The following is a 26,852-nucleotide window of genomic DNA, read 5'->3' on the forward strand; positions in this document are numbered from 1 at the left end:
ACGCCGGGATCACGCCCTGAGCCGAAGGCAGATGCTTAACTGCTGTGCCACCCAGGCGCCCCTATTAACTGTAATCTTAATCTGAGTTCTGTCCTGACCCTTCTGTGGCCGTGAACACCTCAGCACAGGTGTTCCAAATGCCAGGTACCCAGCAGCCAGTATGTGCTCAGAAATGGCACTGTTCTCATCCGCTTTCCTGTTTCTTTTTCTTCCAGTCAGGGTGATTTTTATATATGCGTATTTGGACATAATGACACATTTTTTCAGAGTGAAATAGTGTTTGTTCCAGAGGAAAGTGTAATCTGTGTATTGACCATTTGCAGTACCAGTTGTTTTGGGACGTCATGGCTTTGAAATGTTTGTGCCACTCACGGATGGTCTTTGCTTTTCAGAATCTCATCTGCTCGGAGTGTGGGGATGAGTTCACGCTGCAGAGCCAGTTGGCCATACACATGGAGGAGCACCGCCAGGAGCTGGCCGGGAGCCGGCTGCATGCCTGCAAGGCCTGTAGGAGAGAGTTCGAGACGTCCTCCCAGCTGAAGGAGCACACGAAGACTCATTATAAAATTAGGTATGAGCCTGGACTTGGGCTTGGTAAAAAAAGAAGAAATGTATACAACATATTAAAAATGGGTGTACTTCGCTATGATTGCTCAAAAATAACATCTGCTTTAGAAATAGCAGCACAGCGGCTGAGCTGGCGTGCTGTCCGGAGAGCCTTTAAAGCGTGTAGTCCTGTGTACGGTGAGGAGCAGAAGCTCAGAAGTTTAAAGTAGGCATCAGGCTGCGGGGGTAGAGATCGTGAGCGAGTGTCGTCGTGTTGAAAGTTGTAGGACAAGGTGTGCGCAGAACGTCTTCACAGGCGGGTGGTGAGGTGTGTAGAGCAGACCCACAGGGGCCAGGTCGGCACCCTCTTTCACACATGGGTCTATTTATGCCGCCTGTTCAGAACGTCTGTGTTCCTGACCCTGCGTTTAGTGTGCATATAAACCTGTGTGAATAAAGCTTAACCATCGCAAGCAGCCCTGTCGGACGAGGAGACTTTACGTCCCCGCTTTGGGCGCGAGCAGCCCTCGGTACGGGACCAAGTTACTTTCCACAGTTTTACAGCTCGGAGGCTTCAAGCCTCAAGGATTTAAACCCTAATTGCCTGGTTTTTGAGCTCATAATATTAGCAACTGTGACTGTATTTAAGTACATTTAATGTATTTATTTCTAGTAAAACCTAACGTGTCTTTCAGAGTTTCATATTTGGTTTATTCCTGGTTATATATATTTTTTGAAGCATCATTTCCTCAATGAAACGAAATACAAAGCGCCTTCTGGCCCCTCGTGCTCCGGTCCCTGCTCCGTTGTCACACTCGTGGGGCGAGCTTAGGAGTGCGTGTACTTTCTAACAACAGCTACGACCACGACCACAGTTTCCACGCTGGTTAATAACGTGTATAAACCGCGTGAAGACTCCGTAGGATTTGTTTACCCTCTCAGGCGCTGTGTTATAGCGGTGTGGACCGCACCCCCCCCAGGGCCCGCGCTGCCTCGCCCTTCCCGCTGCAGTTGTCTGATGGGTGTCCGGACCATACTGCATGCGATCCGTTGCACTAGGTTTTTATTGGATGGAGTTTTAACACAGGCAGTGTGGGTGTGTCTCCGAGGGTTTTGGAAAGAGATGAACCTCGTCTAGGCGGCCAGCATGCACTCGGCCGCCCTGGCTTCTGGCCCTTCTGGGATGGAGGGACGGGCCAGCCAGACAGCCTCATCCTCGTGGGGTGCTGGTTTATTCAGGAGATGAGTCAGGGTGACGCTTCGGGACAGTGCTTGTGTGGGGAGGAAATAAGACTGGATGGCTCTGGCGCGTGCCGGGCGGGCGGGCAGGCTGTCGGGCTGTTCGGGCCCGAGCTGAGAAGGGTGTTTGAACTGAGGAGGGCCCTGCGGGCTGCGAAGGGCGTTGCGGCAACGGGGAGAGCGGTGGCCACAGCTCAGCTGCGGTGAGGAGGCTGGCGCTCGGGAGCCTGCTGTGGAGGGGGTTGCTGGTACTGGGTGTGAGGGAGGCAGAGCTCAGGGGCTGAGGGCCTCAGGCAGCCATCCTGGGAATGAGGATTGTATCCCAAGGGTGGTGGGAAGCCTGCCCCAACTTTGCCTGTGGCGTGGCTGCTGGGGGTGGCGTTGAGGCAGGGAGGCCCGTGAACCATCACAGCAGACAGTGGCGGTGTGAGGACTGGAGAGTGGAGAGGCCTCAGCGTCTTTGGAGGTGTTTTGAGTGAAACCAGTAGCTTTTGGAGATGGACTTGAAAATCAGGGGTGAGAGAGAGGGAGAATCTGGGGCGACTCCTGCGGTTTAACCTTGCCCAACTGGGAGCTCCTCCTTCCTGTCTGGGAGAGCAGCGGGTGGGGGATCGACAAAGTCCTGTTGGGTTCACCCCAGCTCGCAGCCGCCAGGGAGCCGAGTGCAGAGACGGCAGGCAGAGAGAGCGGTGTCTAGGGTTGGTGTCAGGGTTGCTGGAGGGAGAACTTGGAGATCATCTGCCTGTGGATGGTGTTGAGAGCAAGGAGACCGGCGAGCGGAGCAGGACGCGGCAGCGCAGGGATCGTACCCATACACGCCTTCGCGTCCGAGCAGCACGGGTAGAGCTGTGTCCAGAGGGACGTTCTCACCTCTCCCCTCCGAGAAAACAAAGCAACGTTTATCTTTTCATTAGGTCGGGAAAAAGGAATTTTATGGCAATGAACACACAAAACAGCTGCATGTCTGTGTGTATCTGTGTGTGTGGACTCACACTTCCATGTGATTGATTTCTCATCAGAGCGTGTTCTGACCACCAGTCAGCCACACTTGCTGGCAGCATTTCAGTTTTGACATTGTCATGCAGAGGTGATGACTTCATCAGTATTTCCCCCTGTGTTGTACTAGGGTGTCAAGTACAAGGTCTTACAATCGGAACATTGACAGAAGTGGATTCACGTACTCATGCCCACACTGTGGAAAGACGTTTCAAAAGCCGAGTCAGTTAACTCGTCATATTAGGATACACACAGGTATGAAATACATTCCCTTTTGGGCGAGTTATGATGCGGCTTAGAGGAGAGAACATGTGCCTTCCAGCTAGCTAGACCTGGAAGGCAATGTTGGCTTTTCTGTCCTTTGCAAACTCTGACCTTGGTCTTAACTTCAAGATTTTGAGTAGGCAGTCAGATGCATGAGTCTACAGTGTGGGGCCGTGTTCTGTCTGGACAGCCAGGTTTGGGGTCTTGGGTTTGGGGGTAATGTGTTTTTCTTTAACCCATCGGATGCTCACCCAAGTGGAATTACATTTTGATCATTTTTCTTCCTCTCTAGGTGAAAGGCCATTTAAATGTAGTGAATGTGGGAAAGCTTTTAACCAGAAGGGGGCATTGCAAACTCACATGATTAAGCATACAGGTGAAAAACCCCACGCCTGTGCCTTTTGTCCTGCTGCCTTTTCTCAGAAAGGGAATCTGCAGTCACACGTGCAGAGAGTTCACTCGGAGGTAACCGTCGCACTCGGGTCCGTGTAGCGCTCGCGGGGCTGCCGTAGATTGCTCTTGAGTTGATGAGTGAGCCTGAGAAATGCTTTTCTGTTAAAATGCAGATTGAGAGTTTGTGCAGAGCAGACTTTGTTTTATTTTATTTTATTTTTTTTTAAAGATTTTTTATTTTTTATTTATTCGACAGAGATAGAGACAGCCAGCGAGAGAGGGAACACAAGCAGGGGGATTGGGAAAGGAAGAAGCAGGCTCATAGCAGAAGAGCCTGATGTGGGGCTCGATCCCATAACGGCAGGATCACGCCCTGAGCCGACGGCAGACGCTTAACCGCTGGTGCCACCCAGGCGCCCCCAGACTTTGTTTTAAACAAGTTGGGGCGCCTGGGTGGCACAGCGGTTAAGCGGCTGCCTTCGGCTCAGGGCGTGATCCCGGTGTTATGGGATCGAGCCCCACATCAGGCTCCTCTGCTAGGAGCCTGCTTCTTCCTCTGCCACTCCCCCCTCGTGTTCCCTCTCTCGCTGGCTGTCTCTCTCTCTGTCAAATAAATAAATAAAATCTTAAAAAAAAAATAAAAATAAAAAAATAAACAAGAAAGCAAACAAATATATATATCTCTCTCTGTATGGACACCTTTTTGGCTTCTATATGGGAGAAATATAAAATACTATCTTTTTGTGGTCTTATGGATGCTCTTATGGCTTTGATGAATAAATATTTGAAAATAATCATAATACGTTTGCTAGTTACGATCCATCGATCTGATTGTTAACATTTCATCCCTTTAGCCAACTTGAAACACAGACACTATCAAGTGTAAGAAATTGAAGGAAAAGAAATAAATTGAGGAAAAAAAGTATTTTTCCTCTTACTATTATTATTGCCAGACTCAGCCCATGGCCTCCTTCACATTTTTACAGCCAGAGCCCTGGTCTGTGTATTTCCCTGTGTGTGAGCTATTTCAGTGAGACTGATGGTCACCATTTCTTGTTGTCTGCAGGTCATACCGATTTGTAAAACGTCTGGAAGTATTTCTCTTAAGCAGGTTGACCTTTGCTCTTTCCTGATTTGGTGTTTTATTTATAGTCTAATTGTAGAATATAAATAAACATTTAAGCGACACAAACACTTTTATCACATATTTTATTTTATGTAACTGTTTTGCAGAATGAAGACTCATATTCTTAAAAGCAAATGTGTATCTTTTTAATTTTTCGTTGATGCCTTCAGTATCACTGAAATAAAAAGCCCTGCATCCTTCACATAGTTTATAAACACATTCAGCCTTCCATATGCGAGTTACTTTTTTTTTTTCAAGTATTCTATTTATTTATTTGACAGAGAGAGAGAGGGAGAGAGCACAAGCAGGGGGAGCAGTAGGCAGAGGGAGAAGCAGACTCCTCTCTGAGCAGGGAGCCCGACATGGGGCTCGATCCCAGGACCCCAGGATCATGACCTGAGCCAAAGGCAGAAGCTTCACCGACTGAGCCACCCAGGCGCCCTGCGAGTTACTTTTTAAAACTAAGTTTTCTATTCTAAGACCCAGACACATGGAGGAACACATAAATATTAGTGAGGCAGTGATCGTGTGGAGTGAGGTTTCCTTTCGATCTCAGAAGAGTAGAAGGGGGGCCTGTACTAGTTATTCTGGGGGGCTGCCTCTGTGCAGACGATTGCTGCAGGATGGCCGTTTGCTTGCGTGGCAGCCAGAGAGACCTCGCTGGGCCCCCGTGCAGCCTTGTGAGATGCTCGCCAGTGCTCCTGAGGTCGGGAAACCCCTCCAGGAGGGTGGGGGCTCACCCGGCACCCAGCCTGAGACCCCCTGGGACCTGTGTTGGGGCAGCTGGCCGTGTTCCAGAAACAACCTCTAAGGATTGGTTTGTAAATATTATCCAGTCCTATGATGAACCTAAAGCCTTAAATTTGGTCCTTAACAAGGTGCTAGAAATGGAACAGAATGTCCATGTTTAGAGAAGGCCAGTCTGTTTCCAAGCCAGACTTCAGAATTATAGGAATAATTACTGCTGGGCTTGAATAATGGCGAAGGAATAGTTCAGACGCTTTCTGTGTACCCGGAGGTGCAGCTTCATCTCCCTCCTCTCTGGGTCCCCTGTTGGCTTTATCATAGTAGTACAAAGTAGTTGCTGATATGAGGTATTGGAACTGATGATGAAAACTTACACGGTGTGCAGCCCTCCTTCCCAGTGTGTATATGGTGGCACGCCAAAGACTCAGAGTGCTGCTTACACCTGTGCTATGCTGGTGTAACCACTGACGGAATTGAGAATGTAAGTCAGCTATCTTATTTTCACCAAATTATAATAACTAGAAACTATGTCTTTTTACTTCCGAACCTGTTCTAATTTATAGAAAAGACTTTGAAATTTCAATTAATTTCACACTGGCAAGGTTGATGCAAGAGTTGGGTCATTGATTTCAGAGCTATCCAGTTGGAAAGAAAAAGTAATGTTAAATGGTTAGATTGTTTCTGCCATTTTTAATGGAATGGTAAATTATGATTTGTTTAATTTAAATATTTTTATGTAATAGTTAATTGTAAAAAAATCATGTCTTCTTTTTTGTTCTTTAAGGTCAAGAATGGCCCCACCTATAATTGTACAGAATGTAGTTGTGTATTTAAAAGTCTAGGTAGCTTGAACACTCATATCAGCAAGATGCACATGGGCGGACCACAGAATCCAGCAAGCTCTACGGAGACTGCTCACGTTCTAACGGTGAGTCTGGCAAGCTGCTTGATAGGGGGATAACCTTTTACCAAAATCGGCCATCTTAACTGTGACCCATAAAATGGAATATTATTTAGAATATTATTTAGTACCACAAAGGTGCTATGAAACTTTTCTATAAGGAGGTAAGGGTACTTTCTTATTTTTTTAATTAGTGAAAGAAAATCGATCTGTTTAAACCTCACAATAGTATCAGATGATCCTGAGTTATGGACTGTCATCTGAACCAGTGAAAATCACACAAAATGTAACCATGAATTTATGAAATTGTAATTCCTGCAGTGTTATTGATGAGTACTATTGAATATTCTTTTTCCTTGCATCATGATTGAAGAAGCAGTTTTCCTTTTAAAATAATATTTCTCCGCATCTGATGGGACAGTGGCAATTTTTCCTGAGGCCCTGGCCTTTTGGGAAACTAAATTGTGTAAAGGTGTAGGACACACGCTCCCACGCTTGTGTTGGGTTCTGGTGGGGGTCTTCAGCTCTGCCTTGGTCTGTTACCTCTCCTCTCCTCGAAGTTGGTAGGCGGTGGCTGAGTCTAAGCGTGGAGCAGCGGACCGTGCATTCGCACGCTCGTGAGCTGGCTCGTGGTGGTTTGCCTCGTCAGCACCTGCCTGCAGCGTGGAAACTTGTTAGTGTTTAGTTCGCGAGCTTTACATTCGCATTTACCGTTTGTGTTTTCTCTTTTCTCACAATATTGGCAGCTTGGGATGGTTCCTCACCTTACTCCTGATGAGGGAGCCTGTCGTCAATAAGTTCTAAAACTGGAGAATGATTAGAGTCTAATAATGAAGTCTTAAAATATTATTTTGGATTGTTTCTTAAATAAGATTTCCAATGTGTGAATCAATCAAATACTAGATTTTCACCATTTTTTTTGGCCATATGCAAGTCAGTATGTTGATGTGGTGAATCACCTGGAATAATCAGATCATCTTAAAATTTTATATTTTCAATAAAAACCTGAAAACGTTTGGAAACCTGGAATCTGCCCTACCTTCTACCTGAGTTTGAGTGTGAAAGAGCGTCTCAGCCAGGTGTCGTGTCTGGGAATCACTGCACAGCCCTGGGGCGAGTTCTCTGTTTGTCTGATTCTGCCTCTCACAGTTCCTGACTCTTGGTCGTCTTGTGCCACTTTCGAGGGTTTTCTTCAACTCCGTCTTATGACTCTTTCATTGAAATTTTTTCAAGCTGCTAAGACTTTTAACTTCTGAGAACGTTCCTTCGTGATCTGATTGCCTCTTTCTCTTCTGGTTTGGTGCCGTTTCTTCTGAAACCTAATTCGTGTTTCCTTTTTAAAAGTTCTCTTCTGCTGCTTGAGTGATGGGCCTTGGGTCTCCCCGCACCCCTTCCTGCTCCACATGGCCTGTAGTGCGTGGAGTCTGGTCTGTGTTTGAGAACGAGGCCGCAGTCCCTGTGTGGGGGCTGTCCGTGCACGGATGGAGCTGCTGGGTGCCCGGGGAGCCAGCTCTTAAACTTGGGGTCCCTGGTGGCAGGATGTAGAGACGTTTTGTTTCACTGGGGAGCTGAGGGCCCCAAAAGGTGCCCCGATTCTCCCCAAGTATTCATTTTTATCTCTTTTAGAGGCGATCCCCCATTTTTGTTGCCTCAGGGTAGGTACCCATCATCCCTTCTGTGGGGAGAGAAGGCTCATGGTCAGTCCTAAGTATTTTTCTGCCACTTCCATTTTCTTACTTAATACACTTTCTTTCTTAGAGCAGTTTTGGGTTGACAGAGGAGTTGAGCAGAAAGTACAGAGAACGCCCGCATACGCGCCCCCACCCTCCCCAGAGCCACAGAGTGTCGCCTGGTGCCTGAGCCTCGCCCTGGTATGGCTCCAGGTCCCGGCGGTGAGTGAGCGGGGCTGTGCGCTCAGCGACGGCATCCCTGTGCGTTAGGCCCGCCCAGGTTGTGTGTCCTGCGGCCACCTTCGCACATCACACAGAATGCCGGCTCTGACTTCCACCTCCCTTCCGGGTGGCGTTTCGCACTCCCGAGTGTCTGGGCAGCCAGAGCGGCTCTCTCCTTGCATGTTCTTGGCTGTGGCTTTCCCGCATTTATGCCTCCAGTGCCCCTCTTTTCCAGAAATTTCCTGTAGTATTTTGTCCACAGTGGTTTTTCTCTTATTTTCTTTATTTTGTAATCCTTTTGTTTCTGTGTTTTAGTGGACGAGCAGGGAGGTGAGGCCTGTGAGCTCACGCCCCCACCTTGAGCTGATCTCTCCTGTCACTCAGGAAACCTTTGAAACGCGTGATGCGACAGTTCATTCAATATGTTCCTTTAAGAGCCCATATTGTGCCTAACGTAAACGTCAGTGAGGCATTTTATTTAAAATCTATGTTTGGGATATTGTCAGATTTTAATGCTCATAAGGAAGATGTGCCTGTTCTTTCTGTTTTTTTTTTTCCTTTAAGTTGAAGTACAAATTGATGTACTTCTTACATTTTCAATGACAATGCTGCTGCGTTTCAGGCCACGCTGTTTCAGACGTTACCTCTCCAGCAGACGGAAGTTCACGTCACGTCTGCGTCGAGCCAGCAGAATTCCCAGGCCGTGACGGACGTCATCCAGCAGCTCCTGGAGCTCTCAGAGCCGGGGCCGGCGGAGTCCAGCCAGCCCCCGCAGCCCAGCCAGCAGCTCAGCATCACCGTGGGCATCAACCAGGACATTTTACAGGTGAGGAGCACCTTCCTGCTCTCATCTATGCTTGTCCGGAAAATACTGGGCAGGGCTTGTCCAAGTAAAGGAATCGTCATTAGATATGCATCCTAATTGAAAACATTCTGTTGGAACAAAGTATGCTTATGGACAGTGCAGAATTCTAAACAGTTAATCTATAAATTTAAAAAAGGTTTAAAACTTAATTTACTGTGTAAGTGATTTACTTAAGAAGAAATAAATAGGCTTTTCCGAACTTCTTTTATCTCCCGTAACTATTGGAGTCAGTCTGCCTCTCTCAGCAGTGTGTGAACGGGCCACGCCCACGTGGGAGAGGAGAAGGAAATGGGGCAGAGCACGCTTTTCTAATTTTTCTACGCCAGTCCAGCTTTAGCCTCAGATCTTTCATTTGCAAAGAGAGCTGGCCTGCATTCTCCTCCCTGTTTAGTGACCAGCTGTACAAACTAACCTGTCACCTACCTGTACATTTGGGGTGACAAGTCGGTGTAAAGAGTCTCAGGGACATGACAGCCGAGGTCTTAAGGGTGAACCCACTATAACTTAAAACAGTGATTCCCAGATCGGTTTAGAGAGAACCAAAGAGGTCTGAGGTAAAGTTTCTAAACGTCAAATTAACTAATTCCGGTTCCTTTTAATTTACCATACTGTATTTTGGGGGGAGGTGAGCTGTCAGCTTGCAGAAAGGACATTTCAGCTTCAGGGAGTTGGGGGTCTAGCCTATAAATGACTGTTGGCAGAGCGGATTTTTACTGCTAGTAGGGTGGAATTAGGATTCTGGGGGCAAAGCCTGATTGCATCTCTGTAATTGATTGTGGCAGGCAGATTCGGGCCTCCCGCCTCCTAACCTGTTAGTTCTGTTCTGTCTCAGCAAGCCTTAGAAAACAGTGGGCTGTCTTCAATTCCAGCTGCAGCGCACGCTCACGACACCAGCCGCGCCAGGACGCCCTTGGCGCAGGGCCAGAATCCCGACGCCCCTCACGCTTCCAGCGAGCAGACCCACCCCACCGAGGCAGAGCAGGAAAAAGACCAAGAAAGCCCAGAGAAGTTGGATAAAAAAGAAAAAAAAATTATAAAGAAGAAATCACCATTTCTACCTGGTAATTTTAATATGCTTGAAGGTTTATGCGTTTTGGAAGGCATATTGCTTATTTTTTCTTTTGAAGGTGATATGTTTGTTGAATGTTCTGATAGTATCGACCTATTTGTTTGATATTTAAAATTAAAACCTCAACAGTTGTAAAATTTGGGCTGCCTTTTTCCCTGTGATTAGTGTCTCCTCCTGGCAGTCCCCCTGGCTCGTCACCAGGTCATCTTGGCCGCTTCTCCCTGCAGCCACATTCTGGCCACTTTTGCCCCTTCTTCACTGCGGCACTGCCGTCTCCTGACTTGTAAGTGTGGCTCCTGGGCTGGACCCTCAGCTGTTTCCCCCGTGCTCCCCTCCAGCTCCGTGGTGTGGGCTGTCGAGCTTTCCATAACCTGTACCGTGTGCGCGGCCAGGCCCTGTCCTGGACTTGGGGACGCAAGCTGATGTCACAGTGAGGCTGGGCTCCCACGGTGTGCGAAAAGGCCATCCTTCCCATAGGCTTTCTGTGATGGAAGTGTCTCCTTTCTCCCCTTCTCTCCCGCTGTCTCAGAGAGCTCCGGTGGTCATTGAACCAGAGCAGACCCCGGAGGAGACTCTGGGCTCTGCCCTTCCTCTTCTTGGTACTCGGAGCACTTGGAATGTTTCTGACCCTGCAGTCCCTCGTGTGGACCGTTGTACGGCCAGAATACATTCTTTTTGTCTCTGAAGATCCCATGGGCTTCAGTATGGCTCTTGCACAGGCCAGGCATCACTAAATCCTTCCCCAATGACATAGGTTTCTGTCTTTTGGGCAAGAGTGTTCCTCTAGAAATGTTTTCTTAGTGACTCTGACTATTCTGCTTCTCCCAGGTGTCTTGGGGAGTGAATGCTTTCTTGCTGCAGAGTGTGGAGTGACGTACGCTCTGTTCTCTGCGAGCACTTCCTTCTGAGCATGTCTTTTCTCAGTGTTGACGTGTGGTTGTGAGATCCCTGTTTCCACCCACAGAACATGGCAGTTCTACTCCCCTTTTCCCTTGATCTGCCCCCTCATCCCCAAGTGAAACACAGGATGATAGAATCAAAGCGGTTTATCATCTGGGGATTCCTGGTGTCCAGAGAGGAAAGAAGGGGGAAAAGCACCTTTTCCCCATGTTTTTATTTACGATATGAAGCCTTCTAGGTTGTAAGTTACCTTGCGTTGTCTTTGAATATCTGCTTCTTGCGCTTCCAGTAAATGGATGGAAATTCCCAGCCTGTGAAGCCTCTCCTGTGAGTGAGCACTGGCTGCCGTCTGTAGTTCCTGCACTAAAACCTTCGGAGGCGCTCTGACCGGGCTGCCCGCAGCACAGGCTTCTCCAGATCAAAGGCCAGTCTTGCGCAGGACCCCGAGCAGGAGTGGCCCCGTAGACGGAGGAAGGCGCGCTCCATCCTGGCTGCCACTACACGTTCGCTCGTGCCCTGAGCATTGGGCGGCGGTTTCCAGATGGGGTTACCGTTAGCACACGTGATTTTAATGGGGAGCATTCCGCCTGTAGAGGCTGCAGAGGTTCTGGCCGTTCATTTTTGAAGTGCCTGAATAAATTACATACGTGCATAGACTACTGAGCAGGTTCGTGTGATTCTAGTGAATTTTCCCTTAAATGTGATCCTCAGTACGAGTTTAGAGCCACCATTTTTTTTCTTAGTGAGCCCTCACGTGTCGTGAGAGAATTAGTGGGGGTGCGTTTCTGTGGAAAGGTGTTTCTTCTGATTAAAACTTTGTAGGGAGCAGAACACATTTAATGTAGTGACTCTTTCTGGGACTAGCTGTGCAAGGGGAGTTGAGGGCCGGTTGGCACCCTGAAGAGATGTGAGTGTAACCTCTTCTTAGCAGCTTCAGAGTCACCTTGTGCGTGTCCCACGTCGCACGCACTCTGCTGTTTAAGCTGTCACTATTCGGCTTACTTAGTTGAGTGAGAGAGAAGGGTTTAGTAGAGTTCGTTTCGTTATTTTAAGAGGTATTTTGTATATTAATTCAAAATTTAGCAAATGCTTTTGTATTTATTGTATGACTTGTGACATATAAATCATCATTACAAAGTTTAAAATTTATTGCAGTAAAATATTGGCTCTCTAGAAATCACAAGGAAAGGTGTTTTGGAAAGCTGGTGACTTACTCTTTCAAGGATGACTATGGCACAGCTATTCTGTGTGGAAATCTTTCTTGAGGCCACAGAGATTTTACCTTCTTAGACCAGAGTCTTTTTTCTTTATGACACATTTTTGAATTTGCTTGGCCAATATTCTTTTTTTTAATTTCACTTAATTAAATACCTTTTTTATTAAAAAAATGGGTAATACCCGTACTTACTTTTAAATCAGTTAAGTTATAAAGCCATTCTCTTTTATAGAGTGTGCGCTGGTGTTAAAACAAGAAATGCTATCTAGAAAACACTGCTCTTGGTTATTGTGTCCCCTCATACTTCTGCAGCGTTTTTATGTGCAACAGTTTGAGTTGGCGTGTAAGCAGCTTCTCTGGTTGTCACTTAGCTGTATTTGGGGAGAATCACACCTGTTTTAGAGAAAAGTCATAATGTGCAAGAAACTCAAAGCAGTGTTAAAAAGATCGGTGTGAATGGCACAGAAAAATCCCTTCTTTATAAATCGTTAACTGAGCTCCCTGGCAGGCATCGGAGAGCAGCTGTGACGGCTTTCCTCTCCAGAGGGACACCTTTGAGTCATTTTTAAGAACTGTAGCGTCAGGCTTCTGGAGCACTTTCCAAAACTTCTGAATTATTTCTGGAGCTACGTAGGAGGGGACGTGTTGTTGTTGAAGACCCAACACTTTGGGCTCCCTTCCAGGGTCACTGGACCCCCAGGTGAAGCCTGCACTGCGTGGATCTGTCTGGTTAGAGGTGCATTCTGAAGGTGCTGGGGACCACGCAGGGTGCTGTACTGAGGAACAGACCCAGTGGACCCTGCTGGCCCATCTTTGCCTACCTGGAGTCGTACCAGCTTGGAGAGGGCAATAGAGCGCATCCTCTGTGCAGGAGGCTCCGGATGTCGGACTGCTCCTTGGTCACGTGCTCTGCACCCTGCTTGCTCTGACTAGGCTCCTTCACCGTTTGCAGGAAGGCAGCACGACCCCTCTCAGAAACAGCGGATTGGTTGTTTCTTGTCGGGGCAGCACTCCCAGCATTGCACGAAGCAGATGCAGGACCATATGTAGTATAAACCAGGAGTCCTGTGTCTTACCTTTGATTAAAGGCATGAACTCCTGGAGGTCTGGTGCTTCAGGCTTGGAGTGAGTGCTCTGAGGTGGATGGGATGAGCAGAGCTTCTTCCTCTAGGCGAGTAATCATGGAAAAGAGGAGAGTGGGAACTCCCATTCTGAGTGTCCCTTTGTAAGGGACAGTGAGAGCTCGCAAGAGTGTCTGCGAGCGGGCCAGATAAACTTTGGAACTGACACATTCTTTCTCATTCTGTTGCAAAAAGCTTTGTGGGTCTCATTGGCACATCCAATGGCGTGCCTTCCGTCTGCTGGAGATGCTTGCCTTTCTTCATCGTGCGCCAGCTTGGTTGTTCTAAGAGAATTTTAAACTTCTCCATGAGTGGCAGTTAGGGGCTGCCTCACTGAGTGCTTGCTTGCCTCCTGCTGGGTGGTCACTGAACAACCAGCATTCCAGCCATCTCCTAAGTACGTAACTGATCACAGCTGCTTCCTAAGGACTGCTCACCATTGCTCACCATTCTCAGGTGGACTAAGCTCTAATGAATCTGGTATTCTATTCAGAATACCCTCAGCGAAAAGATTCTTTTGTTTGTTGAGAGAGTCAACAGATCTAGAAAGCAGGTAAGCGGTTCTCCTCTGTACTTTTGCCACAGAAGGCCCCAGATGCCCGTGACCCAAGACAGCCATTAGTGCGTGAAGGACATGTTGGGTTCAACAGCGAAAACTTGTCCTATCTGCAAGTTTCGAAGAACTCGGATCTCCGCGGAGAAGAATGCACGCCACTGTTACCCAAGCTCCTGTCCCGTTCTGCAGAGCACTGGCTCTCGAAGCCCCATCTGAGAAGGGAGCGCCGTGAGATGCTGGAAGAGCTTCATTGCCACCCCCACTTGCATAAAGCGTGTAGCCCACCCGTTTTCAGTGTCCGACTGAGGCCCAGCGCGGAAGCTAGCAGTCCCTCTGGGGAAACTGGAGTGTGCCCAGCAGTGACGTCAGCTGTTTTGTGTTCTCTACAAACGTGGCTTCATCTTCACCCTCATTTCCAAACCCACGTTCTTCATCAGAAGTCAGTTTTTCGTAACAGCCAGCACAATGGCCTCTGTGTTAGCTTTTGCTGCTCCGAGAGCCCTGTAGGCAGTTTCAAAATGTGAAGTGATCCTGAAAAACCCAGTAACGTTGGAGGAGATGTCATCTCCGTCGTGAGTTAGGAGCCTCAACCTGACAGCAGCACCCCTTACACCTGCTGTTGCCTCTTGGGCGTCCTTGATCTCCTCGTTCTTAATTTAGTCCAGCCAGCTACAAATGACACGCTCTTCCATTTCTGGCTTAGAGAATCTAGCCAGGAAGTCAACAGCGTGCTCTCGATCAATGCTGGAAAACCCAGGCGACTGGGACTGGACACAGCAATTCTACTAGGCTCATTTTATCAGCGTGTACGATTCAAGTGAGTGGTCGCACACCTCTTCCTGTGCCCGTTCTGTTGGCATGTGGCCGGGCAGCCTGTTTATAAACCCCGTCACTGGCCATGCAAGGGACATAAGCCCACCCACTTGAAGGCTCTGACACGTCACTGGTGGGAGCGTACAGCGAGGGGTTTGTAAGATGTAGCGGCACGAGTGCACCAGTTTGGAACGCGTGGTGCCCGCGGCGAGCTTTTATTCGCGCGTTCCTGCAGCCTCTCTGCTCTGTGCCTCACACCGTGACCCACCAGCTGAGTCCATGGCCTCGAGGATTCAGAGGGGCAGACCTCCTCCCCAGGGTTTCTGGCCACTGCTGACAGAATGCCAACAACAACAACAATAAAAACCAGACTTGGGCCATGTTGTGAAATATTCTATGACAAGGAGTAAGGGAAGACTAGGGCTGCTTTCCTTCGTTCGAAGGTCTGTCTCTTCGGAGATCCAGCGTCTGAACCTGAATCCCAAGAAAGGAGCGTCTCCCTGATGAGTTGCTGTTGAACGGTAGTTAGGTCTGAGTATCTGTATTAAATTAATGTTTTGCTGCTTGAAAGCAGAACAACTTTCTGTGACTGTCATTGTCTGTCGCCTGGGCTGGAGCTTCTGCAGCACCTGTGGCCTCTGGGGAAATCGTTCGTCGGTGGAAATCAGCCAGGACCCTCTGTCCTGTGTCTGAGCCCGCACTTGGTTGTGGCCCCAGAATTGTCTGACTGTTTTCTGAGTACAGTGGGAGCCCTCTGGCCCCACCGAACAGTCCACAGGCATCTTCCTGTGCCTCAGTCATGCTCCCGCCTGCAGGGCCCGGGTCCCTGTCCCCTCGTCACCCTTGTCCTCCAGCACGGCCACAGTTGACATGAAGATGGAGCTGGCTACATCCGCAGTAGGTGCTCTTGTGAGGAGCCTGACCGAAGAGTGAGGAGGACACGTCTCGGATACCTTTGTTTTCCTCCTGCTGCAAATCTTTCGTGGTGCGCAGTTTTCCAGCATCTTACCCTGTCGGCCTCAAGCTTGGACTTGTGCTGGTCCCTACCTGACGTGCCGCACTCTGGCCTTTGTGGACTTTAAGCTTCCGGAACTTCATTCCTGGCTCTTGCTTCTTTACCTGGTAAAAGTACCTCAATACAGGCCCTGCTGTCTTTTGAATGCAGACTGACTTTTTTTTTTTTTAAGATTTTATTTATTTATTTATTTATTTATTTAAAGAAATTTCTTCACCTAACATGGGGCTCAAACTCACAACCCTGAGATCAAGAGTCGCATGCTCTTCCAACTGAGCCAGCCAGGCACCCCTCGAACACAGGCGTTTTTGAGTGTTCTTACCCCCATGGGATGAATCTGCACGGTGTCGGCCACGTACACGAACGCTGGGGCCGCTCCCAGCATGTGTGTAGCCTGTCTCCATGCCCTAGTCCTTTGCAGGGCAGGAACATGCCTACAGGGGTACCTGGTAAATGCTCTCCTTGAAGTACGGCTGGAGGACAGACTTTCCTGAGAAAAGTACACTCAGACTCTAGAAATACAGACTTCAGTATGTGCCTTGACTTTTCCATTGACTGGCACCTGACCTTGGGCAAGTTAGCTAACCTTTAAAATATCAGCTTTAGGGGCGCCTAGCTGGCGACTCTTGATCTCGGGATTGTGAGTTTGAGCCCCACGTTGGTTGTAGAGATGATTTAAAAATTAAAAAAATCTTTTAACAAAATAAAATGTCAGCTTTGTCATCTTTGAAATGGGGCAATGACAGAAAAAATGGGAGAGACCCGAATGAGACAATCCATGGAAGCCGTGTAGAATGGTGCCTGACACATGGTAACTGACTGCTTGAAGGAATACATATATTCTAAAATTATTTTTTTAAATAGGTAAAACTGGCTCATGTCACATAATTCAAAAGATCTAAAATGGTGTATGGTGAACAACCCCTGTTCATCCTTGTCCTCCACGAACCCCCCGCTCCCGCCCCAGCGCCTGGGCAGCTACTGGGCTGTCTGTGTTTTTTAAATGAGCAAGGGCATATGGTTATATATTATGTATTATATTGGTTTTTAGCAGGATGGGGGGGCATACTGTATACGTATATCTTTTTCGCAGTTTACTTCCCCCCCTTGCTATCTTATTTTACGAAATGTGTAGGGATTGTTCCCTTTTATGGATATATAATTATTTAGATTATTTGCAGTCTTTTGCTAATACAAACAATAATAAATATAAATTTATCTAAAACCCCTTTGACCCTAAATACTTCAGTGTGTATTTCCTAAGGCCAAGATAAACTGTCTTAGATAATCATAGGACGGTCATCAACATCAGGGTGTTAAAATTGGTCCAGTCCACAGATCTTACTCAGATTTCATTAGTTGTATCACTAATGTGCTTAATAACAAAGGAAAAAAAATTCATGCATACTTAAAGAATTGTGGTATATATTGCTGACTTTCCTTCCGGGCAGTGGTGTCCGTTTATTCTCCCGACGACATGTAGTGGAGTGCCCGTTTGCTTGTAGCCTTTTGAACGGGTTGTTGTCCAGATCTGCGGATCCTTTTTCTTCATCGATAGTAAACATACGGTTTCTTACTGCAGTTTAACCTCATCTCTCTTATACGGACTCAGAGCTTGAGCAGCCCTCCCTGTTAAAGAGCCACCTGCAGTTTTCCATTTGGCTGACTCTTGACTTTCGTTTGCTGTAATATATTGAGGATGACAGTATTTTGAGAGTGTATAATTCTCTTCTAATTTGTCTTTTTGAGTTAAAAGGGAGAAATGTGTTGTTTTTCCATAGCTAAATTTGTCAGTGTTCCACAGATTTTGGACTTGTATTAGACTCAGACTTTGATGCTGACGTTATGGGAAATAACCTCTTTTATCCAGCACTTCCCTACTTTCATATTTTAAACTAAAATCTTTGACTCAGTTTTATTTTTTGTTTCCAGGTGGACACCCCGCTGTCCAGACACCATGCCACCATTCTGTTCTTTACAGCCACAGACCCGTATGGGTCTTGTGGGACTGTGTCCTGGGCACGAATCTGTCTTTTCATTCATGTAGCTCTTAGAATGCCTTCGTAACTCGCAGGCCTAGTCCTCTGCAGTACACCGTTTTCAAAGTGTATTTTTGACGATTGTCACGTACTTACTTTTTCATGTATACTTTACAATTGTCTGCTAAAGTTCCAGAGCTCTAGTTTTTAAAAAAATCCTCTTGGTATTTGTATATAAGTGATTTAACCAGTGAGAATTGATGTCTTTATAACTTTTAGTCTTTGTACCAAAGAATGGGGTGTGTATTTCCCTTTATTCATACCTTTCTTTGTGTTTTTTTCATATTTTAGTGGTAGTTTAAAATTTTCACCTGGATTTTGTTAAATATGAATGATGTTGATTTCCGGGTATTAAAATGCGGGCCTATTTCTTAGTTTTAGGTTTTTTAAGGCATATAATCATATTATTTGTAAATAATGATTTTACCTTTTTCTTTATAGTTTATACTGTATATTTCTATACCTTATCTAATTTCATTGGCTTGTATCACTATAATACAATAAATTCATGGCAGTGATAGTGGACTTTTTCCTGACTGTGATAGGATTGTTTTTACTCTTCTCCTATTAAGTCAAATGTTGTATTGAGATATGTTTATTCAGCTCCTCCTGTCTTTAGACAATTTTTTAAAAAGACTAGATGTTAAATTTTTAGTAATTGCCTTTTCATCTTGAAGATGATTCTAATGCATGTTTTTTTCTTTTGCATTTATTAATGTGTTGGAAGAGAAAGGCAGTTGCCCAGCATCAGGGGCAGTTGCCATGTGGGAATGCGGATCTGGTTTTCCAGGTCTTTCAGTTTGTCAAAGGGTTGAAAATCTGGATTTAATTTTTTTTCTAATAGTGTGTGGGCCAAACAAAACACATGCAGGCCACATTTGGAGACATCTGCAGGGCTGCTAGTCTGTAATTTCTGTTCTAGGCGATTCCCAGAAATAAACCTGATGGGGTGGGGATTTCCCATGTTTAGCTGATAGGTACTACAGTTCTCCCACCTTTTTATACCTTGCTTTTCTGATTTGTCATAAGACCATTAGGTAATTACTGCACTTTTATGAGTTAATTTTTATTTGTTGGTGTTAAACAGTCTTTAATTTCAGAGTTCTGTAATATAAACAATATCACCATAAAATAAATGTCTTTCTCTCCTTTTTAAAGCCACGTTTCTTATTTCCTGCTCTTTTCCTGTGGTTTGTCCTGGTTTCCATTGTGGCACTGTTTTTAAAAAAAATGTTCTTTTTTTAATTGTTTACCTAACTTCATTTCCTATGTTAATTAGTCTTGCAAAGAGCATGGTATTCAGAAAAATACATTCTCTTTTCTTATAGATTCACTTAACATAAGGAGAATTCCTTGCATTTACTGATAACAAAGAGAAGCACACATAAGATTTTCCCCTAATAAAGCTATGTCTGTACAGACACAGTTAAATAAACAGTTAACAAGTTAACAAGTGTAATTTCAGGTGCGTTCTTTACCTCGTCGTAGATGTCTATTTAATTTCAGATGAGTAAATCTAATAAAAAATTATGAAAGATAAAAAGTGATCCTACTAACATAATATAATAAAAAATCATTTTTAAAAAAAGTGATCCTGCTGAATTTTGCTTTTAAAATTTTTATAATTTAGAAATCATTTATTATATTTCCGTAAATTCTGCTTGTGATTTTTCTTCTGATAGGAATGGTTTTAAACCTGATTGAAAGTTGAGTAATAATATTTAAAGTTACAAAAGAACCTTTTATATTTGATCACGAACGACTGTATGTCATACATACTGTTTCTTTGTCGTAACTGTTTATGAGTGCGTTTACAGCACAAAAAATCACCATCTCCTAATTATTTGCACGTGTATTATTTTTATTCATGACATCAGATAGATTCAAACAATGCTTATTCCAACTTCTTTCCTTCTCTTCATATTCTTTGAGTTAATTTTGGAGTCGTTCGCTCAATCTGCTATTATTCACATTTACAGTGGACTGAGTTTATGTCACCAGCTGTTGATTTGTATCCCCCGTCCAGTTAGCATTCTTCCCTCTCACAGGCTGTGGTTTGTGTTCTCATGGGACTGTCAGATTTTCTGCAAGATTAAATCATAGTCTTCAGTAAGTTCAGTAATCATGGAAATTTCAACTTTCTTCATAATCGATCATCTCTCTTCTGCTCTGGCAAAAAGTGTATAGCTTTTCATAGGTATGCTGTGTTGTTTTAATGCAACCCTAGGAAGACATCCAAGGGTCTTAATATTTGGTATCCTAGCTGGGCTGTTGCTGTGTTTCATTTGGCTGCAGGTTCAATCCGTGAGGAGAATGGCGTTCGGTGGCACGTGTGTCCCTACTGCACCAAGGAGTTCCGGAAGCCTAGCGACCTGGTGCGTCACATCCGCATTCACACCCACGAGAAGCCCTTCAAGTGTCCACAGTGTTTCCGGGCCTTTGCTGTGAAGAGCACCCTGACCGCTCACATCAAAACACACACGGGCATCAAGGCGTTCAAGTGCCAGTACTGCATGAAGAGCTTTTCCACCTCGGGGAGCCTCAAAGTACACATCCGGCTGCACACAGGTGCCACGGGGCTTCTCCGGGGTCACGGGGTCACCGTGGTCTGCAGAGAGTCGCTGAGCGCTTCAAGGGCTCGCGTTCCGTTCTTTAATAAGTACCTACGCTTGCCCCCTAGAGGCTCAGCTCGGGGTGCATACTGCTGAAGAGAGCCCATGGGGCGTTGACTCTCAGGGAGCTGAGGGCTTCATGAGGGAGGCGTTAAGCAGAACCGCTTAGGGTTGAACGTACGGGGCGGAGCCACGAGAGGGGTGCTTGTGGGCGACCGCGGCTGGATGTGGAGGAGGTGGGCCTTTCGTGGAGGAGACGCCTCGGGGGGGGGGGGGCACTTGTCCTGAGGCCTTGAGCAGCGAGGGAAAGCCTAACACCTGCTCTACCTTTCGGGTATTTTGTAATCGGTATTAAGGCATGAAAATGTTCACGTTTAGGCAGTAATTTTGTTTATAATAGTTTTATTGAGATATAATTCACAGATCATAAGATTTAGAGTGAATTGTGCAACCCACACAACTGTCTATTTTCATCATTTTTATCCCCCTTCCCTCCCGGAAGAAACCCCATGCCCATTAGCAGTCATTCCCCACGAACCTGGGGTTCCCGGGCAGAGCTGACCGTGTGGGTGAGGATTTGAAAAGGCTAAAATGCATCAGTTTTGTTATGTGCCCTAAGTTCTTAGGAATCTCCAGTTTCATTTACCAGTGGAACTGTAAGTGAAGGACGTGTCCTTCGGGAAAGCGAATTGGTAGTGGAGAGTCGTGAAGAGGAGATTATTACGGTCGGTCGTCGTCATGGGCAGCCCCGTTGTTTACAGTTAATAACAGCCGCGGTGTCCTGCTTGTTTGCTCCATGCTCAGAGCTGCGAAGTGCTGCTTTGACCCCAGCGTGTTTGGGCCCTGCAGTCAGCCTGGGGGCAGGCGCCGTTATCCCAGTTTACAGATGGTGATGTGAGAGAGCGCAGTCTCACGCACTCTAGTATTCTCGAAGACTGAATATTCGAATATCCTAAGGTTTAAATATTTTACAATGCGGAGTTAACAAATGTTCTTTTTTACTTAAAATGCTCTTAGTACGTCTGAATATGCACTGTACGCAAAGGAAAATAACTCTAATTTATAATATCCCTGAAATTACAAGCCTGAAGCGATGACTGTTAAATCAGTATTAACATACTAGAATTTTATGTTGGCATTAGTTGTTGAGATGTATTTTCTTGAAGTAATTCTACAGTGTACTTTTATTTTTATCAGGGGTCAGACCTTTTGCTTGTCCTCACTGTGACAAAAAGTTTCGCACCTCAGGCCATAGGAAGACTCACATTGCTTCTCACTTTAAGCACACGGAGCTAAGAAAGATAAGGCAGCAGCGCAAACCTGCAAAGGTGCGAGTCGGCAAGGCCAGCGCTCCGGTCCCCGATATTCCTCTTCAAGAGCCGATTCTCATAACTGACGTAGGTAAGGTGCTCTTCCCCTTTGTGCTGTGTGAGGATTACATAAATATCTCGGGCTACATGCTTTCAAGCATGGTGTTGATGAAGTTTTTGTTCGGCATTTTTGCTTTATGGCCTAGTATGTTCCACAATCAAAATGAAGATCCTAGCTCTGTCTGAACTACTGCTCAGATTGTGTTCTTGGTTAAGGAAGAAATGACGTGTACAAGTGAAGGTGTTAGTATGTAAGTTCTCACTGAAGAAAGATTCCTGCCTCAGTGGAACTAACAAAGTGGACAAGTGTTCTCTATGTGTGATACGCAGTGCCTTTTGTTATTTTTATATTAAGATCCCTACGTAGTATGTAAAGATTATTGTATGGCTGCTTTAATCTTTGGACTGAAAAGAAAAATTGCCAGCTTTTAAGGTTTTTTTTTTAGGCTCAGTGTTATTATGATCAAAGTAAAGTATGATTTTGTTAACTAACTAAAAAGAAAACATGGCTTATGAGAATCTTCGGAAAAATGATTTTTGTAAGTGCTAAACAAAATTAAAGAAACTTCATTAAATTCTGTGCTAAAACTTTTACTTTTGTGCAGTTCCTGTATTTCATTTTGTCTTAGGCAAGATAATCCAGTCTATGAACAAAATTAATACCATGTACAACTGAATATAAACAAAGGTTAAATGTTGTATAAAGGGGATACTTTAGATTAAATTACTTATACTCTGCTAATAAGATGATCGACAATTATGGATCTTTATTTAGGAGCATAGCATCAAATATATAAACCAAGAACAATTAGAAGTAAAGAGAAATATTCGAATTCTGAAGTATAGTGAAAGATCCTCAATTAGATCGATTTAACTAAAGAGTGAAACTAAAGAGAATTTAAGTACACATGTAAAAAGGGATATTTTATAGCTTTTTAGAATCTTTTACTCTCTAATACATGCTCTTTTTAAATATACATGAAATAGAAAGTTGATCAGGTCCTAGGATATAGAAAAACTTGAAATTTTCAGAAGTAGATATTGTACAGGACACAGTCTTTGATTCTAGTTTAGTGAAAGCATAATAGAACGTAACTAAATGTGTTAGCTACAGTTCAAACAGCTGACACATTTGAAAATTTAGACAAAACAGACCTTTTCTAGAATAATGTACTTATCATAATTGATTTGTAGAAAAAGTGGAAAACTCCAAAACAGACAAGTTGGAGTCATCCTCCCCAAAGTATTGTTCTCTGATGATTTTATGTCTGAGTTCTAGGCTTCCGAGGAGCTATGATTCTTAGGGTATTAGTAGTTCAAAGCCTAGAAACTCATCTAAGCTCGCATGGGAGGTTAGAATACTGTGATGTCCTTGTCCGCTTTTGGTAGCTCACAAAGCAAAGCAACAGACCAGTTTTACTTCATGTGTGTTTAATCTTTACTATGATGTGTAGGTTCTCAGTGGTTTGTGCTATACCTGAAATGCAGAAAAATCCCTTAAAGTCAGGGCAAATTCGACATTTATTTAGTGGCCCCAGAATTATCCTTAATGCTTGAGAGTTACCTTCAAGTTACCAGTTTTTTCAGGTTGCCATTAATCAAATTAAATACCTGTGGGTTTCTTGACTTGAAGTTTGTAAACCCTTAGATGAGTTAAACTACAGTCCTAATACTCCAGACGTTTTCTAAGGTTAAATAGGGTACATTTTACTTGTTGGTTTCATAGATGCTTGTGAATCAAAACTTGGACTAATTAGTGGAAGCAGAATTCTCCTTTGGTCTGGGCTGAATGAGATACACGAGGGAAATGATTCATAGAGTGGCTTCACATTGTAAAATGTAAAATATTGTAAATATTTATTTTCATGCTTAACTTCATTATTATTAAGTTTATATTTGTGTCTGTCTCTACTTTCAGACTCTGAGATCCTTGGGGCTCTCTAGAAAAGTCGAGACTTTAATAACCTTTGGGGGACAGATTTTGATAAAAACGTGACAGAGTTTTAGCATAGATTAGTTACAGTTATTTGACTTCATTGGGAGATGAGCTGTTCTAGTTCAGCCTGGTTACTTAAAACACAATATGTCATTTAGACTTAGACTGTCACTTAGGAAAGTATTAGAAGGCATTAAAATGACTGTACCAAATCATTTAGTCTGCATATGAAGGAAGCGCTGTTGGTGGTATCGTACCATATGGTCATGAAAACTTTTAGAGCTGTATAGGAACTTAAAAATAGTCATTCCAAAACCTCTCTGTATTCCTCATTTGTACAGATGAAAATACTAAGCTCTAGAAAGAGTTACAATGTTGCTTTTAGCATATACAACCAGTTTGTACTCATGGTAGAACTAGAATTTGGATCTTCTGACTTCTAGACCAGAGTTGTGTTCAGTAAAATTCACTTCCTCTGCACACCCATTACCGTTGCATGCCCAGGCACAGAAGTGTGGAAGAGCACGCCGTGATTTTCAAGTAGTCATTGTGTCTTGGTATGAAGCAGCAGCAGTTTTTACTGAACCCGAATATTGTGAAATTTATTGCATGTTAGGGATTGTATTTCACTAGACGTTGTGTCTTATACTCTAAATGTTTTTTCTTCTAATTCAAGAGCTAAATTTTAAATACAGGTATGTGCAGACTGGGGAGGTATTGGAGTCAAGCTGATCATAATATTCAGAGGAAGTTCATGATTACCATCATAAAAAGCTGAGAGAGTTTAATATCACTGGATCTTCTTATAAGAAATACTAAAGGATTTCTTTGAGTGGAAGTAAAAGAGCAATAATTAACACCATAAAAACATAAAAAAATAACATAAATCTCATTGGTAATGGTAAATATGCAGTCATAGTTAGATTCTGCAATATGGTAACAGTGGTTCACTTGACTAACAATTCTCATTTAAAAGTTTAAAAAAAGAGGCGATAGTAAAAATAACTATAACTACAGTAATCTGTTGTTACATAGTATAAAAAACATATAAATTGTAACAGCATAACCTAAAATGTGAGAGGGAGGAGAAGTAAAAGTGTAAAATTTATGAATTCTATTGAAGTTATTATCCATTTAAAATAAGGTGTTATAAGTTTAAGGTAGTCTTTGTAAGCCTCATGGTAACCACAAGGAAAAATCCTATAGTAATTACACAAAGGAGCATGATAAAGAAATTAAAACATACTGATACCAAAAGGCATCAAAGCACAAAAAAGACAGCAGAATAAGAGACAAGGAACATTGGATCCAGAAAACAATAAAACGGCATTAGTAAATTCTTACCTATCAATAATTACTTTAAATGTGAATGGATTAAATGCTCAAATTAAAGGACATAGAATTGCTGAGTGTATAGCAAAACAAGACTCAGTGATATGCTGCCTGTAAGAGGCTCATGTTAGCTTTGAAAAGATACACATAGTCTGAGAGTGAAGGGATAGAAAAAGGCATTTGAAGCAGATGGTAACCAAAAAAGACAGGGGTACTTATACTTGTATCAGACAAAATAGACTTTATGTATTTATTATTTATTATTTTTTTAGACAAAATAGACTTTAAAGTAGAAATGGTAAAAAAAAAAGACAAAGAGGTCGTTACGTAACGATAAAGGGGTCAGTACATCAAGAAGATAAAACAATGGTAAATATTTGTGCACCCAACATGGGAGTACCTCAATATATAAAGCAGAAACTATCAACTAAAAGGAGAAATAAACAGTAACACAGTAATCATTGAGGACTCTAATCCTCCACTCTCAACAATGAACAGATTGTTCAGATGGAGAATCAATAAGGAAACAGCAGCAGACTTGAATAATACTATGAACCAAAGAGACCTAACAGGCGTATACAGAACATTCTGACTAACAATAGCAGAATACATATTCTTCTCAAGCCCACATCAGACATTTTCTAGATTAGACCATATGTTAGGCTACAAAAAAAAGTCTTAGCAAATTCATAATAATCAAAAGTCTTCCAACATAGAAAAGCCCAGGACAAGCTGGATTCACTAGTGAATTTTACCAAACATTAAAGAAGAATTAACATCAGCCTTTCTCAAGCACTTCCAAAAAATTCAAGGAGGAAGGAACATTGCCAAACCCATTTTACCAGGCCAGCATTATCATCATACCAAAACCAGAAAAGGACACTACTAGAACAGGAAACTACAGGCCAATATCCCTGATGAACATAAATGCAAAAATTCTCTATAAAATACTGCTTAACCAAATTCAGCAGCACATTAAAGGGATCATTCACCATGATTAGGTAGGAATTTATCACAGGGATGCAAGGACGGTTCAGCATATGCAAATCAATCAATGTGATATGTTACATTAACAGAATGAAAGAAGAAAATCATATGATCCCAATAGATGCAGAGGAAGCATCTGACAAAATTCGACATCCAATCATGATAAAAAATGTTAACAAATTAGGCAAAGAAGGAATATATCTCAACATAATAAAGGCCATCTATGACAAGACTACTGCTAACAATATACTCGATGGTGAAAGGGTAAAGGCATTTCCTCTAAGATCAAAACAAGACAAGGGTGCCCATTCTCACCACTCCTATTCAACATAATGCTGGAAGTCCTAACTAGAGTAGTAGCATCTAAAACAGTAAAATATTTAGGAATAAATTTAACCAAGGAGGTAAAAAATCTGTACCTGAAAACTAAAAGACACTGATGAAAAAAGTTGAAGAAGATGCAAATAAATGGAAAGGTATCCCATGTTCATGGACTGGAAGAATTAACATTGTTAAGATGTCAATACTGTCAAAGCCGTCTATGGATTCAGTGCAATCCTATCAAGATTCCAATGGTGTTTTTTACAGAAGTAGAAAAATCACTCCTAAAATTGATATGGAACCGTAAAGAATCTGAATAGCCATGGAAATCATGAGAAAGAAGAACAAAGCAGGAGTCGTCACGCTTCCTGATTTCAAGCTGTACTGTAAAGCTGTCATCATTGATGCAGTGTGTTCCTGGTGTAAAAACAAAGAGAACAATGGAATAAAATTGAGAGCCCAGACATAAACCCAAGCATATATGGTTAACTAATATTTGACAAGGGAGCCAAGAACACTCAAAGGAGAAAAGTTCCAGAAGAAAACATGGGAACAAAGCTCCTTGACATGGGTCTTGTTAATTATCTTTTGGATAT

At 43.9% G+C, this 26,852-nt stretch overlaps 1 protein-coding gene across 9 annotated transcripts in view; it reads left to right on the forward strand.

The window, feature by feature from the left end:
• ZNF236 (zinc finger protein 236) overlaps positions 1-26,852 on the forward strand; it is a 105,630-nt gene that overhangs the window by 22,960 nt on the left and 55,818 nt on the right. For all 9 annotated transcript variants that reach the window (XM_034642954.1, XM_011233021.3, XM_034642953.1 and 6 more), the window contains 8 exons: positions 393-571; positions 2,912-3,036; positions 3,338-3,510; positions 6,096-6,239; positions 8,727-8,930; positions 9,802-10,030; positions 19,994-20,266; positions 21,508-21,711. In XM_034642954.1, coding sequence (XP_034498845.1) covers positions 393-571; positions 2,912-3,036; positions 3,338-3,510; positions 6,096-6,239; positions 8,727-8,930; positions 9,802-10,030; positions 19,994-20,266; positions 21,508-21,711 — 1,531 coding nt within the window. The remainder of the gene's footprint in view (positions 1-392; positions 572-2,911; positions 3,037-3,337; positions 3,511-6,095; positions 6,240-8,726; positions 8,931-9,801; positions 10,031-19,993; positions 20,267-21,507; positions 21,712-26,852) is intronic.

Source organism: Ailuropoda melanoleuca, chromosome 14 (assembly GCF_002007445.2).
Source record: "Ailuropoda melanoleuca isolate Jingjing chromosome 14, ASM200744v2, whole genome shotgun sequence".
Taxonomy (NCBI): Eukaryota; Metazoa; Chordata; class Mammalia; order Carnivora; family Ursidae; genus Ailuropoda; species Ailuropoda melanoleuca.